This window comes from Cryptomeria japonica, chromosome 10, assembly GCF_030272615.1.
Source record: "Cryptomeria japonica chromosome 10, Sugi_1.0, whole genome shotgun sequence".
Classification (NCBI taxonomy): Eukaryota; Viridiplantae; Streptophyta; class Pinopsida; order Cupressales; family Cupressaceae; genus Cryptomeria; species Cryptomeria japonica.
Window position 1 is genome coordinate 920,807,122 of NC_081414.1, and position 18,489 is coordinate 920,825,610.

At 36.8% G+C, this 18,489-nt stretch overlaps 1 protein-coding gene across 2 annotated transcripts in view; it reads right to left on the minus strand.

Moving 5' to 3' along the window:
• LOC131038333 (glucosidase 2 subunit beta) overlaps positions 1-14,318 on the minus strand; it is a 132,874-nt gene extending 118,556 nt beyond the window's left edge. The window contains exons 1-5 of one of the 2 annotated variants that reach the window (XM_059212881.1): positions 13,912-14,318; positions 13,663-13,776; positions 6,165-6,260; positions 2,638-2,877; positions 1,502-1,680 (exon numbers count right to left, since the gene is read on the minus strand). In XM_059212881.1, coding sequence (XP_059068864.1) covers positions 1,502-1,680; positions 2,638-2,877; positions 6,165-6,260; positions 13,663-13,776; positions 13,912-14,014 — 732 coding nt within the window. In that variant the 5' untranslated portion in view covers positions 14,015-14,318. The remainder of the gene's footprint in view (positions 1-1,501; positions 1,681-2,637; positions 2,878-6,164; positions 6,261-13,662; positions 13,777-13,911) is intronic. The other variant, XM_059212880.1, reaches the window with a different exon arrangement.
• Positions 14,319-18,489: the final 4,171 nt, after the last annotated feature.

Sequence of the window (18,489 nt, forward strand, 5' to 3'; positions counted from 1 at the left end):
GGAAGGCCAAGAGACACCGAAGCTCATTGACAGTTACATAAAAAAACCATTTCATTCTCAACCACAAGCAGGAGCTGAATACGAATCATGACGGCACCACGAATGGATGAAAAACGGTAAAGAAGGAAATCACGCCAGCAAGGATGAGACTCACATAATACGAAAGTCAGTGACAGTAAAATTTCATCATCCACACAACCATCGCAAATAAATGAAATCTCCTGCGGCTAACAGTAACACAATCATTGCAGGTAAATGAAATCTCTTGTGGCTACAAACATTAACATTTAGATCCTTGTAGCTCCATGTGATAACATGGGGTACTTCATAATTCTGATTATGTCTTCTCTCTTTTTCTGAGTACACATTGTCCCTATAAAGACATTCTTTCACATCATCTAGAGTTCCCAAATTGATTGTTTCACAATGACTCCCTTCTACAGTTGTATTCTTAAGTAAACCTATCCTATCCCAATCAAAAATTCTTTCCAATTGGACCATTCCTCTAGGGATGGTGTTTTTTTTCAGGTTTGTGACTCCTAGATCTATCTCTGGCTCTTCTACATCTGTCTCATCAATTATTTAAGAAGCAGTTATGTCAGAATTAGTAATGAAATCCAAAACGTGCTTATCATTTTCAAATACGTAAAAGTTGTAACTTTATGAGGGATAGATGGTACAGGAGGAAGTTCTACAGTAAACTTCTTCAACCCTGCCATTGCCAAATAGAATCTCCTGCCAATTAATCCTACCTTTATCCCCCCAACCCCCCAAATCTGCACAAAACAAGTTTTAGATTTCTCTAGCATAAAAACACTCAAAAAAAAGGTGTTTAATACTTTCAGATTATCTACAATAACACACAGGTTCAAACTGGAGGAGGACAGAGAACAAGGTAACTTTATCAATATAAGAAACCATTTGAAACAAGCCTTTTTGGTTCTAACACATTGGACTAAAGAAATTTAAAGATTTTAGACCACTGTTTATCAGAAATTTCAAGATTCCAGTATTTGTTAGGTGCCTAGTCATGTCTGGGGTTTTGTCCATAGAGCTATAAAATAGTTTGGGCTTCACTTTATTCAATTCAGTACCATCACACCATTTGAATTTGTCTAAATTATCATTGTTGCAATCACACTATACAGCAAATTCGAAAATCAGAAACAAGCTACCTTACCAGGAGACCCGTCTCCTACCCCCTGAGACATGAACAATCATAAGATTATAATGGCTACTAGTATTTTATTTTTCAATAGTGAACAACTGAACTTCCTTCCTGTAAAAGCAAGACGTCCTAGGTTCTTATCATATAAAAATAATTACACATATCTGCTTATCTAGATAGCTGTGTCAATTGGTCACAAACAGTAAACAAAACCTATCAGTAAAACAATCAAACACCCACTCAATAGAAAAGATAAAGAAAGCAGGCAGATTGGCAAGCCCATAGCATCATCATATATTACATTCAAGTGATACACATAAGGACTTTCTTCACCTGCTCAAATGATTCTGACACCTCCTTAGAAAGATGATGGGAATCTTCACTCGAGCTTTCTAATGATTGTGATGCTTCCTGGTCCTTTGCCTTTTTTTCTGCATCTCTTATTCTCTGTTCCTCTTTTTCTCTTTTCAACCGTTCCTCCTCCTCTGCCTTTTCTATAGCTTCTTTAGTTTCTGCATAGTTAACAGAAATTACAGTATTTAGTAACATTATTTGATTACTTGAGAAACTTATCATGAAAGATCACAGACAGAAAACAATTATCTAGGACTCATGCCACCTTTTCACAATCTTAATGACCTGAATAACACATCTTAAAGTTTAACCTTTTGTAATTGGCATAAACGTCTAGTGTAAGCATCTACGCTAGCAACAACCCTGTCACTGAAGCATATTACGGAACCAACAGAACATAGGAATTGCAGTCAGCAAAATTCAGCCTATCAATTGTTACCAAAGTAGCCATGTTAAAAAAGGAAAAAATACAAGCAGTTCAAAAAGGAGTGGAATACATTCAACTTCAAATATTTAGAAGAATAATTTTTGAAAAAAAATTATGTAGCCAAACAACTTGTTTATAGATAAAATCCTTCTTACAAAGTTCAAAATAGGGCATAACAATCTGACAAAAATATGTCCATAAATCTATTGGATTCTATTATGAACCTAATATGATATATTCCTAAGTATATATTACATATTCCTAAGAGTAATATATACTTTGGAATATACCATATTAGGATCATAACAGATTCTCCTAATTATATGTACTTCGGAATATACCATATTAGGATCGTAACAGATTCTCCTAATTCTTTATTTTTTTCATACATGTAATACAAACAGTGTCAGGGCAAAGAGACTGCCATTTTAATTCACCACCCAAAAAACCCAGGATAGGAATGTTTCCCTCCCTAAACCACAGCTTTTGCTACTATTAATATCACCATCAGACATTATTAAAAGTTATATTATCGACCCTCCAATTAGCTATAGTGGAAATAAGACTCCTGCCAGCATTTATGGACACACCAATATATAGATCTATACTGAGAAGTGAGAACTATATTCAAAAACTAACAACCAGCACTTTGGAAATTTCACTAATTAAGAATTCGATTAAACCATACCTTTAAGCTTCTCAACGGCAACCTTTAGTTTCTTCTCTTCCTGTTTCAATGATGCTAATTCAGCTTTCTCTTTTGCCATCAGCTGCTTTGCATGCTCTATCTCCTGCTTCCAAATTGCAAACCCTTCTTTGAATGTTGCTAACCTTTTTTTAAGCTTCTCTCTTGTTGCTTTTCCAGCCTCCCAGCAAGTATTTGAACACTTCACTTTGCCATCATACTCATCACTCCCATCACAGCAGTCTGCAAAAAAATCAATTAATGATAATTTCCAGAAGATGGGATAAATTTTGTAATAGCAGTCCCAGTATGTCAAATTACAATTATCAAGGATTCTGCAATTACAAACAGGGTAATCTTTGAGTTATCAACTTTGCTCAAAGAAGAAGAATTGAAGATCGAGGTGAAAATTCAAAACCAGATACCATTATATGAACTACAAATGCAATAAGAAAACCTAGAACTTAAGCTAAAGTATGAATTTAACATAGACTAAGAATGAATTCAGAGGACCAATAAAATTATACCTATAAGAAAAAAATCTGAAAATCTGTAAAACACGTATTTGATGGGGAAATTCAGCATCAAAATTGCACAACTCACTGACTTACCATTCTCAGAAAAGCAAGTTACATGGAAAAGCCTTAGACAACTTGGGAAAAAAGAACGACACAGATTACAAAATATATAGCAAATTTGAGTTTTAATATTTGCTACAAGAAGCAAGAGGAATTGAATGTAAATCCGATTGTCCTGCACTATTTATCGAGATTGGTGTGATGCCCTGAACATGATGTTTCTTCTACACTGGATTTGCAATGACACAAATGAACAGGTGGTTTAAAACATTGATATCAGCAACATTAAGTTTAAAATACTCGAACAAATAAGTTTAAAAAACAATTGAATGCAATTTTGTAAATAATATGTCGGCATAGGACACATCCCTGAGGTACTCAGGCCACCCCAGACACCTGGGATACCCTGGCAATTTGGGAAAGTGGATGAAATGTTCCCTCCCTGTCACCCATGAAACAGGAAAAAAAAAGGATGTCCCTGCCATTTGAGGATATTCTGACACATAGTAAATGTCATGTCCCCTTTTTCTACAAAATAGGAACTTACTAAAAATAGTAAGTTCCCACTTTCCATAAATAGTACTTATTATAATAAGTCCAATTATCCAAAAATAGTAAATAAGGACCTTACCGATAAACCAAGAAATGTTGTCCTTCATGATTAAATAGTTAAATCAGATTTATTGTTAAATTAATAAAGAAAATTTGAAATGTTTTGGGAGGCAAAAGATGGTGTGAATTTTGGAAGTTGCTATTTTAGAAGTTACTTAGCTTTCTTGTGCTCCAGTTACAAAACAGGAAAGTGGCAGGTTTGTTTGGAATGGGAAAGGAGGTGATAGACACTTGAAAAAGAAGTTTTTAATCTTGATCAACAAGTCAATCTCCTTTTTGGTGTGAGGGTTTGGGAAACTTCACATGACTTGTCTTTTTGAAAATTAGTGGGTTTTTTGGCTCTTTTGAGAAATAGCAAGTTTCTTTGAAAATTGTAGAAGTATGGCAACACTTGGCAAAAGGATAGTTTCCTTTCTTTGGGCTTTCCTTGGGATTTGGATTCAGGCGCCAAATTTGAATTTCGAAATTGGTTTCATATATGCTTGGTTTGGGCTTCAATTCTCATCATTCTTGTTGCAGATTTTATCAAAGCTTTTGCTTGTTTCTTTAGTGGCTGATAAACCAGTGGACAAAGAGACCATAGAACAGGAATTTGAAAGTTTCCAGGTGATCTAAGGATGGAAGTCAGAGGATTACCAAGTGATCTAACACGGGAGTCAAGGATGACCAGAGTATATTCTCATTCAGAGATTATCATTGTGCTGAATTTTTAAGATCTTCAATTTTGCAGTTTGTTTGTAGAAGTTCTTCGGGGTTTGATTATTCATTTGTTGCAGATATTTATAACACATCTTTGTGTGTATCTTGCTGTTAATTCCATTGTAAAATCAGTCATTATATCAGAAGAAACCCTTGTTGTAAGTTTGGGAAGTTTTCTTAAAAGTTTGTGAGCTTGAAGTACATTTTAGGTTTCATATTTGCTCATAGTTTTTGGATAATTTGTAGCAGATGTATTTTGCTGCTTATAATAGATTATGACAGCAAATAAGATGTACTTCCATTATAAAAATTAGTGATGTTTCATAATACATCAGTTCTATGAAGTTGGTTGCAATTTCAAGATGTTTCAATGTCCATTTCTAAAAGCTATTTAGCATTGTTTTTATTGATTTGCAAAGTCTTAATTAAAGAAGTTTAAAGAAGTTTCCGATCTGATAATTTATTTGTCAAGGGACAATACAGTAAACCTCAAGGAGATGCCCTACTATCCCTGGCATTCCCTCGACATCTCCCACAGCTGTTACTTATTGACAGCTGCAAAAAAATTACAAAACCTAGAAAAAACAATAATTAAAGTAGTTAAAGAAAAGTGCTAAATGGGGGCCCATCATTGCCCCCAACCCTAATGTTACCGTACAATTGGTTAAACCCTGAATCCGATACTGATTTTGTTGCTCAATGCAGCCATGCATATTTTGTTTCTGCATTTTGATAAAATTAATTTGATTCAGTTTAAAGTTTGTAACTTTATATCATGAATTGATGAAATGAATATCATATTGTCTGATGAATCATTGGATTAATGAATTGTCATTGTGAATTCAGCACTTTAGGTTTTAATTCTAAAATTTCAGCTTCTTTCAGTTTTTTAATTTATTTATATTTTCAATTTTTTATAATCAACTATAAATTTTTTAATATTATTGTGATAGCGCATCCTTCCTTCCTAACATCCCCAAAATCTGGAAAAAAAATCACTACTCTTAAAACCTGTCCCATGATTCCCAAAACTCAGATAAGCACTGCAGCAAACCCAATTAAAAGAATATTCGATCAATATCTTGCATTTCTACACTAAACCAATTAAAATTTGTATGTGGACATATATAGGAGAAAGATGTCAAGTCAATCTTCCAAGATTTTGTGAAAAATAATCCTAAAGGTTATAATATTACAAGAGTTCCCTTAACAATCCAAACATTCTTTATTTGTATTTTTTTTAGATGGATTCTTGGCAAATTATATTTGATAATAGTAACAAATGGATTATTTAGGCATGGAATTCCATATGAAATAATGGCCTGAATATTGAGCAATCCAGTAATAACTAAAATATAATAACTCATTGGATGCCGCAAGTTAATATGAGGAAACGATTGAAACTAAAGTTAACCTGTTTGATCAATGATGCATGGCTTCTTGAACAAACAGGAACCACTTTTTAATTTTCTCAAAATAAAGTGAATCCAATACCAGAAGTTCAGTACAAATGAGTTTTCAAAGTTGAATTGTGGATGAACAAGGAATAATACCTAGGCTTGTATTTTCAGAATGTAAGTCATACAAAGATATTTACAAATTGCATTGCAGAGAAGATCCTTAAAATAAAAAGAGAGTTACCACAAATGCCATCATTCACACGAGATGAGAACAATATGACTGGCATATGTCCAGAATTTTGACAGTAAAATTTTCCTTCTGGACAGGCTGACGTCCCTGCACTCAGAAAATTTAGGACAAAATTTAGATGTGTTTTGCAATCTGATAACATAAAAAGAAACACAAACAACCACTACACATGCTTGTTACACCTTCATTCAGAGACCATGTTTTCTTGATATTAGTTGTGATAAATGACATTTTCATCTGCTAAAAAGCATTCTTCTAGGCACCTTTTATTGATAATGGATTATAACTACAAAACATGCATAAATGGCAGATGAATATCATATATAATGACATTCAACTAGAAGTTCAGATGCAATGGAAAATAACTAACTAGCTAACAAAAACCAAAGAAAATGATTCACAAGAAAGAACGACTAATAAACAACCAGTTTGAAGAAATATACAATTATGCATAAGGAAGATAAAAAATGAAAGATACTCATTATTAGCTTCTCCCAATATTTGTATACGTGATTATTTTAGAAGCAAGAACACTCCAGTTATAGAAAAGTTTCTCGAAAAGACTGTATAAATTCAAGCATTCAACAAAGACAGAAAAATCCAATGTTCCACAGGGACGCATCCCCCTCAAAAAAACCCGCATCCTCTGAAGGGGGACGTTTCCGATACTTGGGGACTTAGGGGAAATGTTCCCCCACAACACCACTGCCTCTGCAGGGGATGCTGCTGGGTCACTTGCTATATGTCACATGCCATTACATACTTATTGCATCCTTTGACTTCATGAAAATTACTTGGCCTTTCATGGGGCACTCACAAATATGTTATATTGCAGATTTTGCCCTGAAGATTTCAATTCACCTCTATTTTTATATCAGCACTACCCCCCACCACCACTCCACCGCCGTCCCCCCCTGTTCCCACACCGTCCCCAAATTTAGGCCCTTGGTCCCCCATCCCCACGTCTCGTCATCTCCCAGTCAAGAAACTCCATGGAACACTCGAAAAATCCAAACCTTGGGGGTTAAACACTAACCAATTTGATATTATTTAGGCAGGTATTGACAGTAAAATATACAAATTCCACTACCGGGTTTGGAGGAAGCTCAAAACTAGAAGGAAAGAAACGGAGTTAGTCCCATGAAAAACCATTCTTTGACCTATCTCCAGACATCAAAAGATTTAGAGGAAAAATTAAAAATAATGACTCCTAGTTGTGTGCCTTTGGTGATTCTCAAAAATACAAGTTGCAACATAATATGATAGCATATCCATTTTTTGAGAATTTTGTTCCAGCTTAATATCCACCTATAGTGTATTAAAATAATAGTGTAATATTTCTATAATGGTCATCGTAATTAGTTGTTTAGTTTCTTTGACAATGTTTCTTTTTGTGTTTCTATTCTCAATCTTTTCCATTATGGAAAGATGCTCTTGTAATCTCTATATAAGGAGCCTCCGTCTCCTTTGTTAATAAAAAATTATCATTTCATGGTATCAGAGCAAAAGTTGCTCTAAGATTTTTTGGCAAATTTTAAATAAAATTTGTAGCTTTATTACCTGGAATTTATTTCCAGAAGTTCTTTTACAATTTTTTATGAAAAATCGTGGTGTTGCTACCTGAATTATTTTCATAAGTTTTTATCCAATTTTTTATTAAAAACTGAAGGATATTTTTTGAGAATTTGCATCAAGGGTTCGTGTGAAGGGTTTCCTTTCAGCGATTTTTGTACAAGGAAGCCGCAATTTTCAGTGATTTCTGCATGTTCGTGGCCTATTTTTGTGAGTTGTAGATCATTATTACTGGAATCGCATAAGATTATTCTTTTTAAAATCACAGCTTTTTGGGTCGAGGGTGTCTGTTTTTCCACAAGATCGTATCTGTTTTCATGTCCAATGGGAGTTTTCTCTGTGTATTTCCGCACAACATTCTACATTTTCTTTGCGCATCGGATCTGTTTCTTCTTCATGTAATGTTTCTCTCCTCTGCACATGATCAGTTTGTGGGTTTGGCCCTACAGATCTCATGTTCTTCTGATCGGCGACAAATTTTGTAGGTATTTCCAGATTATTGTTTGTTTTGTATGAAGATTTTAGCTATTTGGTGTGGATGTACCGATTTGATTTGGGGTTCTGCTTGACAGTGCTCAATATTAGTATTGTTATTTGCTGTGACAACGGCAAATCATTGTTTGTTTAAGCGAATATCAAAAGAGGAGACTGTCGCTTACTTGAGGAGATTGCAGCCTTTCAGTTATAACTACAGCAGCTAAATTATTAGCAGCTGTTTGATATATTTGAAACAAGGCTACAGCTGTATATGGAGACATAAAGTTTTTTGCAGATAGACATCCCTGTAGAAGTTGGATGCAATAATAAAGATCAGATGGCAGGGTTTTGTTTCATGGCCATGTGACATGGAGTCGTGACTGACTGGGTGTTATGCAGCAACATCATAAAGCTGTGATCATTGTCTATGCTTCCATTCATCAGCTACGTCATATCTTGGTGCTATAGCTGATTTTATCTGTTCTTGCTGTCAATTCTTGTGGGCCGTACCCTGTCTTTCCTTAGCACAGCATCAAGGAAGACATCTCTTTGTGATCACAGCTGTCACTTCACCCCAAAATAGCATTTTAATATTGCCATTTCGAGCTGAAGTTGATATCAAATTTTGGTAGCACACAACATTTGTACGTCACTTTGTTGCTATTATTGATGAATGATATTTGGGTTGCTGCAATACAAGTAACATTAGTATTGATTGTTTGAGGATTTGGCTGTGGAAAATCAAAAGTTTATATGTTTCCAGATTTCTGTCATTATTATGAAATTTGATGTGTAAAGTTCCCTTTCCCGATCAAAACTTCGATATTTTCCCTCCCAGCATCCCTTTCATCCATTCCCCACCTTTTGCCTTGCCTTTGTCAATTTTTCCGATTTTGTCTTACCAGCGCACTTTTCCTCAGAATTCCAACCCCCCAATTCCTACACTAAGTTACCTTTCAAAGTCACAATTTCAGTCATCCCTTTACCCAGGTACCTATTCCTTGGTATCCTCATGCAATGTCCCTATTAGGAGATGGCCTATTTTCCAATTATTAAACACATCTCATCATACTTATTATATTTTATTATGCATTTGTTAGCTCTAGGGAACAATTAGCATACATCATACAAGGGATAATCAACATAGCTAGGTCTAATCCCTAATCAATCCCAATGATCAATCTTAGCGGAGATTGGGAAGTATCTTTGTCAGGGCGCCAGAAAACCATCCTCCACAAGTAGTGCCTTTGTATGATGTAACATATGCCCATTCCACCGCAGGCCTTATCCATTGCCTTTGTATGATGTATCACATGTCCATTCCACCACAGGCCTTATCCACCTTGCGAGGAATTAATACCATCTTTCCCTAACAACTCCACATCCAATCCTCCATGTGGGGGAATAAGTAAGATTAAAAATTAGGCTATGAGTATGCTAACTTCTTGTGTATTATGGATATATATGAAATTAAGTATGAATGTCGTACATATTGCAGTCTATATTAATATTACTACTAAATTCTGCATAAGAACATTATCAGGCTTCATATATTAAGCATAAATATTCAGTACATCCCCATGCATACCACCAAGAACAAAGATGTTACTGCCTGTAACTTAAATACAGTTCTAATCTGATTTGATCCATGTTGATGTCACTGGATTCTTTGATTCCTTTCCTTTATATCTCTCAATGTGAGGGAGAGACACATGTGCCCTTTCACCATTAGCACCCTTTGAAAGAGTGCAATTCTTCATTATTTCTGCCCTTTGAAAGGGACACAACCTTTCACAATCAGATCTGCATTTCTTATTTAAATCAGATCTGCACTTCTGATTCCCAAATTATCCCCTCTCAAATGAGTTTGTCTTCTCCCTTTTATATCTCATGTTTGAGGGAGTCACAACTTTTCATTCTATGTCTTTTGACCATTCATTAACTTAATAAAATTTTAATTATATTCTTTTTATTTTTATTTTATTTTATTATTAAATTCTATTTCAAAGTGGGGGCATTACACCTCAATCTCCCACTTCTGATGTTTTCTTCTAATGGAGTACAAGGTATTAAGTATCCCCCAACCCTGGTCCCCAACATTTTTCACTATGTTATCTCATTAGGATGTCCTAAATTTGGTACATTGTAAGAGGTACTCCAGACTCCTAATCCTCACTGTCTCACGCTATATTAAATATGACAATCACCCGATCCCCAAAACTTTGAAACTCCCATTTTTTGCATTATTCACTCCTACCTACCTCCCTAAATGGCCCAAGGCACCATCAATGACCAGATTTAATGCCGCAACTACTCCAGAAGGGTTTTTTTGCCCAAAAATAGTTGTCCATCTTAAGGGCACAGATTCAAATGTACTTTCAAAGGTGAAGAATGAATAACACCATGCCACTTTTAATGCAACACTTGTGTTTATGGCAAATGGTTTTCACACAAGCTCCAAACCACCATTTTGATGGATTTTGCTGATCTCAATTTGTTCTAACTTCTATGCATAGCATTAACCTAATCCTATATCAATATCCCATGTCGATTTTGAACATGAAAGACAAAATGATATAAATAAGCGCTTTCCATTCATTCCAATGGTTGGTCGCTAAGCCAAATTTCTACTCCGCAAGTGCCTCAAGCTAATTCTAAGGGATCAAATGTTGTCAGTCTAAGCTGCAAATGCTGGAATACATCTTGTAAATCCTAGGAAGAGTTTTGTAAAGCAAATCTACATGTAATGGTATGTCTTAATGGCAGTTTGTAATGATTCAAGGGAATATTGTAATCACAGTTATGTATTTTCTCTTACCACATTTGCTAATACGAATGTATTGAGGGTTTGATGTATGTGTGATAGCATCTAATTGCCTTATAAATGTTTCATAATGGTCATTCTTTTGTTGCCTATGGGTTAATGCAATTTTGAAATTATTATTAAGTATGTCCATTGTGTAGGATGTTATCTTTTATTTGTATGTAAATACATTTCGATTTGTTGATATTTTGTTGGATGTATCTCCTCCCTCTTTGCTATTCATGACTCTGTTGCCCAATAGAGTAAGCACAAATCCATATTGGCATAGGATCAAACATTCATCATTCAAAACAACCTCCATCATTGTAAAAAGTAGGTGTTGGTTAAATTTTAATTTAATATAAATGAGTTCATGATTCAGTATTACAAACTAGGGAATAATCTCAAAAAAACTTAAATACCTTAATCATGAGAGAATCATGTCATGTATATCTGCACCTTGCCACTATATATAAAACATTAATTGAAATTATCTATGGAGCTAACAAAAACTATTGTTATCTAAAGATGCATGTGCAAGGTGTTATATCAGCTTTATAAAAAGTCTTTAGAAGCTAGTTTGTCTTGACCTACTGACAAATATAGGGGCCAAGTGTACATTGAGTATAGCTGGTGGTTGTTGCAAATTTGCAATCATGTCACATTTTAATTGGTTTGTAACCCTGTTAAGCATACCTCTGGGAATACCCTCCCAGGCCTAGCTGAGCCCAAATTGTAAGAGGGACTACCCATTCTCATCAATTGACCTTCAACCCTACTTGATCTATTGATGAGCCCCTGTTTTACCTTCTTGACAACAAATCCCTTGCCTTAAGGTTAGAAGAGTTCTAGGATTGTAGAGCAGCGGTTTTGGGACCCTACATGGTGAACATTCAAGATATTCCTAAAATCAAATCTGGTCTTGAATTGGATCTGCCTCCAGATCCGAATCCTAACTGGCAGACTCTTACCACCTTTAAGAAGGGTAGAAATCCACTGGATCTTGAAAGTGATGACAAAATTATATGGGGTAGTATTAATGACACTGGATCCTATTTAGACTAATGGATGTCAGATGCTAACAGGTACCCTTCCTAGCATGCCAAGTTGGAAGAACATTTGGCACAAGGATGCCATCCCCCAAACTGTTTTTTTTCTTTAGTTCGTCATGCAAAATCAACAACTCACCTTGAATAATTTAAAAAGAAGAGGTATAATAGGCCCAAATTGGTATGTTCTTTGCAAGGCTGCAGAGAAAAACAACGATCATCTCTTCATAAGTTCTTACCATGCAGTTATGCCAAAGGTGTGTGGCAAAGCCTCCTTGAAAATATTCATAAGTCCATTCAAACAGTTTTGATTGATTTCCAATGGCCTTTATCTGCAAAACAGTTCCTCCCAAGATATCTTTTCAGGGATTTGGAAGAGTAGAAATTCTCTTGTTTTCAAAGATCAAGGCAATGGCAAGCTTGATCAAATTTATCCTCGAGGAGACCGCAAACTAGATTCAGAAGCCCCTTACAGCTGGAACCAAGACTGAGTCAGACACTTCTCTTAATGTTGGCAATGGTTTCAGTCTGTTCTTCGGTGGGGTGTCTAAAGGGAAACCCAGACTGGCAGGAGGCAGGAGAGTCCTCATGCTGAACACTAAAAATCTTCCCAGATATGCTGTTACCCTTAGTTTTACCTCCAACAGTAGTGCGGAAATACAGACCTTAAACTTGGGTCTCTCTGTGGCCAAGGATGAAAGCGTGGATACTCTTAACAGTCACTAGAGCCCAGTTCAAGTCTGTCAACCTTGCATACAGTAGTGCGGTAATACAGACCTTAAACTTGGGTCTCTCTGTGGCCAAGTATGAAAGCGTGGATACTCTTAACAGTCTTTGGAGACTCCCAGATTGTTAATAATTTTATCACTAGAGCCCAGTTCAAGTCTGTCAACCTTGCATATTTTGTTGCAGGCATTCAGTATCTTCTCGTCTACCTCAAACAGGTAGAACTCAAGCATATCATCAGGACCCACAACAAGGAAGCTGATAAAATGGCAAGCTCTGGTACTTGTCTTCAGATGAGCTCTCTTCATATTTAGAGAAGCCCGAATGATTCATATTCTGTTCGGATGCAGCCCCCTCTGGCGATTTCTTCCTGACTGCCGCCCTCTCTACTGGTTCGGGCGGTCAAGATGAAACTCTCTATGGCCTCGACCATAAGCTTCAAGAATTTTGCGTTCCTGGTTAGTTAAGAATTTCGGGTTCACCCACCCTCTGTTTTGGGTTGCCTCGTCTTAATTATTCTCTGCCTTGTATTTTGAACTCTGTAAATAAATAAAATCATTTCCTCTTATTAACAAAAAGAAAGAAAATGTCTTCAACTCCAACCCTCTTATTGCTGGTTGATGCAAATGTGACTTCGTCGTGGCCCTATATCTACTGGGTCTCGTGGTTGTTATTAGAATCAGTTCGTTTTAGTAAATGGCAAAGATCCTCCACGTCATTATGCTTTTCACTTAAGCATAATAGCTCTGACTAATTTAGCCATCATTTTTCCTAGTTTGCCACATATTGGATTGTAGTTTTATTAATTCATTATTATTCTGCTGCAATAATCATGCTTTATAGAGATGTAAGTCTTACTAACCTGGTTCGTCTGTTCCATCTGGACAATCACAGAAATCATCATTCAATTGGTCCCGGGGAAACGCCTTGGAGCCATCCTTACAATTTATTCGCGCGGATGAAAAGTATTTCACCTCTGAAATACAAGCGAAATAAATTATTATAATCTACTCAAATCTTAAGACAAGTTTAAGCTTTAAAAAACATATTGCATTTGTTCTGAATGTGAAGTAACAGCAAATAATAGAGCCAAGAGTATCTGAACACAAACCTTGTGGAGGTATTCCTAGAGTATTAATATTGTTTTGGGCCGATCTGGCCAGAGTAATTAATCCCAAACAAAATATATAGAAAACACTGTAAAGCCCTTTCATATTGGCCTAGAAACTTTGTTCCCTGGCCAAATTTATCAAAAATAGTGCCGAAGTTGGGGATTGCACGCCAATGATTCGAGATTTTGCATCGGAGAAGAGATCAGACTAGTGCATTTCAAATTTTGATGGAGAAACAATTGATGCTCTAGCGAAACCCATGAAATGTGCGTCCTGGTTGTCTGTTATAAAATGTTTTGATTAAAATGTTCTTTTATGGCAGGTGCGTCCTGTTCGTCTGTTCTATTATGTTTTGACTAAAGACTGATCGTTTTATCGCCCTTAAAATGGCAAAAGAACGGCAAGGAATGTGGTTTTGTGCATAAACATGAGCGCTGTTGCATAAAGTTCCTCACGTAATTACATATAATTGTTTAAAGTGGCAATAAATTATTTGAGCTACTAATTTTATTTATATTATTCGAAAGAAATAGTATTTATATAATTCCCTAAAAAAAACAGATAAAATAAATTAAATATGTTGGTATTGGCATAGTCTATGTTTTAATGTGGCGGTGTTGTTATTATCATCAAGGTTCAAATCTCATTGAGTCCTATTTGTGACATCATTGGTTTGTAGCTCTAGGTCAAAGCATTCAGTTCACCCCTCTAATAAGAAAAGAAATAATAAGAATCATGTCACAAGGGTAACATCATCATTTTTGGGTGGGAGATAGGGTGGGGAATGGTCTTGCTTATCAAGGTTATCCCACTTTCTATCTAACAAATCTTTGTCATCTTAAATGGGCTCCCAGCTAATAAGAGCAATGTTATCACCTTCCTTTAGATCTTCTTGTGGTCAATTCCTCGACAACAATATAAAGAGAGACAAGTGAGGGAATTTTCCCTAATCAAAAGGGTCAAGACCACATGCAAGTGGGAAGAGGTCCAACAAAGTAGGTTTGGAGGCCCGTATATACTATCTCAATGTGGGCAAATAGGTCATACATGGATATTGAGACAACCAAGAGGAGTTAAAGTCGTGAGCAAATGGACTGCATGTTAATGGCATTAGATGAGCACATAATGACTTTTGGAGGAGAGTAGACTCAACTTAGAACACTCAAGTAGCCAAGTGAACTTGGCCTTTACATTATAGAGGAAGGCCCTTCATTTTTTCTATCTTTATATGGTGGGTTGGTGAGTGTTGTCCTTGTTTTTGGCTATGTCAAAAAAATAGGATAACCCCTACAAATTCTGTCCAATTTGTAGTCCAAGTGCTCTAAGCATGCTTTTCAAGGTAGTGTTTATTCCCCCTCATGTGTGACTTAGGACCCTTGATTCTTTATTAGAAGGTTCTAGTCCTTTTTTGGGTCTTTTGTTGGTGTAATTATTTATTCATCTTGGATATAATTACACTTTACTTAGTTTACTTAGGTACATGCACAACATTGACTGGAGGATGGCAGAGGCATTCCAGCAGGGGAGGGTTGCGGTTGTGGTCGTGTCGAGCTAGGGCATTCGGCCCTAGCTCATGTCCAGTTTTATGAGTCTGTGCGTGCACGGGTAGGGGAGTGTGGGGTTTTCGGGGTGTGTGGGGTTGTAAGGTTGGGGTTTCATGTTTTTTTGTGGTCTTTGCTGGTTTTTTGGGGGGGGTGTTTGTGATTGGGGGTTGATTTATTGGTCGTTTTGGTGCAGGAGTTGTGCAAGGTTCTCCCCCATTTTGGGTCATTGATTTGGTTTGCATGCAAGATCTAAGCATGGTCATGTAGGCGACCACTGGAGAACCATCGGGTATTACTCAGGGTATGGATTTTCAAGCAGCGATCGGAACCAAGGTGCTTCCACAAGCAGTGATAGTTTTTAATAATAACTTGTTTTCTCCTAACAAGGGGGGCAATGGACTTGGACTGTTTAGCGGTTCTAGAATCCTGAAAGTTAATGGATGCCTAGAACGATCAAAGGAGAGACCAAGCTTAGTCATTCAGTTGGAATGGATTGTTGAGGAGGTAGCTTATTATTTGCAGCATTCTTTGTTGTTCAATTTTTTCGAAATGAGGGTTTCGTTACAATTTTTGGAAACCTGGGCTCAATGAACTTGGGTGCCTGAGGGGGAGATGGACATTATGCTACTAGCAAATAACTACTTCATGGTCACCTTCAGCTGCATGGCAAATCATAATAAGGCATTTGAAGGCGGTCCCTACTTTCATAACCAGACCAGATTATTCATTAAACCATGGCATGTTGGCTTCAACTCCTTAGAGGAGCTTCCAAATTGTGTCCCAGTTTGGGTTAGGCTTCCTAGATTCCTGGTTGAGTGTTGGCGAGATGACATTTTGCGTATGGTGGCTTCACTGTTGGGGAAACCGGTTGGGGCATCTCAACAAGCTCGGATAAAAAAAGGTAATGACTTTCGCTCACATCTGTGTCGAAATTGATTTAAGTAAGCCATTTCCAAATTCCATGGATATTTGTATTGGGTCTTATTCTTAGGTTCAGCAGCTAGATTATGAAACCCTTCCCTTTAGATGTTGATTATATCGTGAATATGATCATTTACAGAGAAGATGCCCAAGATCAAAACCTAGTGAGCCTCAACCTTCTATGCAACCTCGAAACCCGCTAGGGTCTGATAAAGGTAAGGCCCCCAGTTTTGAGACTGTTGCAAGGGCTTATGGCTTTGTTCCGATCAAATCTCGCAATAAGAATAGGGGTCAAAAGAGAACCTTGAAGTAGATATTGAAAGAAGATGCTTTAAACAAATTTGAAGTCCTGGATGATCTTAGCCAGCAGGAAGTCAATCTGGGATTTTTGAGTTTGGAACAAAATACTCTAGCAGTAGGACAAGAGGGGGCTATTCAAGATGCTTCTCAAAACCCGTAGGTTGGTAGCATCTTGCAAATGGATATGGATTATCATTAGGAGTTACAGGAGAAACCGAATCCTATTACAGAAGTGATAATGGATGAGGGGGGTGATTCTCTTTCAATTATAAAATTTGGGCATGATATGACAAAGAGCAGCAAGCCTTCTCTCCAGATGGGTCTTCATCAGAAGGACATGAAAAAAGGGTCTGCTGACAAAGGGCCTAAGCCAGGAAGAAAGAAGGATTTGAAGAAGATAAAATTGATGGGGGGAAACTTGGTTGAGTCAGTGGCAGTTAAGACTCTTGATCCTCATTTTTTGAATCCCCCAAAATGACAGTTCTCTCTTGGAATGTTAGGGGCTTGAACAGTGGCCCTCGACAAAAAGTTGTTCGCAAGTTGGTAAGAAAGAATTCGTCGGACATTCTTTTTCTACAAGAGACTAAAGTATCAGTGGATAGTATGACTAGACTGCTTCCTAAACTTTGGGGGAGAGGAGATTGCCAGTGTATTGGGGTTGTTGGTTCGTTAGGGGGTGGCCTATTTATGGGACCTAGTCAAGGTTCACCCTCTTTGGTGGATGTCATTTAAATCTTCCCTTTCGATGATTGCAGCCGGTATTGAGATATGGGAATCTATTCTTTTCTCTAATATTTATGCGCCTACTGACTTACGGGGTAAGCATATTTTGTGGACTCACATCACCTTTATTCGTAGTGTGGTACCCTACCACCCATGGATTGTGGCTGGGGATTTTAATGCTATCTTGGAGTTGACTAAGAAGAGAGGGGGAGTTATGTGGTTGGAGCAGTCGGCCTTGCTAATGCGTGATAACATTTTGTCTTTACATCTGGTGGACATTAAACCTAGAAACGACCAGTTTACCTAGAATAATTGGAGGATTGGGGATGATTGCATTGCAGAGAGGCTTGATCATTTTTCTAGTTTCTTGCTTCTAAGTGGGTGGTGGTTGGTCTACCTATACATATGGTGCGGGAGCACCTAGGCCTCATTTTTCAACACAGGTTTGAGAGAAAGTTTGATTTTCATTAGCTTTGAGTGGGAATGGTTGTTTAAGTGTTTTTGTGTTGCTTTAAGTTGTTTGGATGAGTTTTGAACTCATTGTGAGGTTTTGTTTTCCTGTTTTCATCTTTTGCTCAAAATTGCCAGTTTTGGAGTTCCCTGGCAAAATGTTGTAAAAAGTGAGTTTTTTATGTGATTTTGTTTTGAAAAGGTCTAGGCATGTTTTGCGTTTGGTTTTTAGGTGTGTGAAGTGTTCTTAGGTGTTTTGTGGGTTTTGAGTTCAATCCTACACCTTCTAGGCACAAAAGTTGTCATTTTAGGCAACCGAAATGTCAAATTAGTGTGCTTGGACATGTACCTATCCGTACAAGAGGTTAACCAACCTGGACTGGTATTTATTCTCTTGTTGGAACTTTTGTAAGGGTTGTTCAATCAGAGTTTTTAATGATTATGAAAGTTTACACTCATTTTACCTTGTTTTTCCCTAGTTTCTAACTTGGTGTGACCAGCAGTCCGTACACCTGCTGTACTTTTTCGTACTGTTCATGCATTTTCAATTTCTACTATGTTTTCTTAGACTCCTCCCTTTGGTAGCATTAAATTTGATTAATTTTTGAAGTTGTAGCAAAATTGTTTTGATTTCACAAT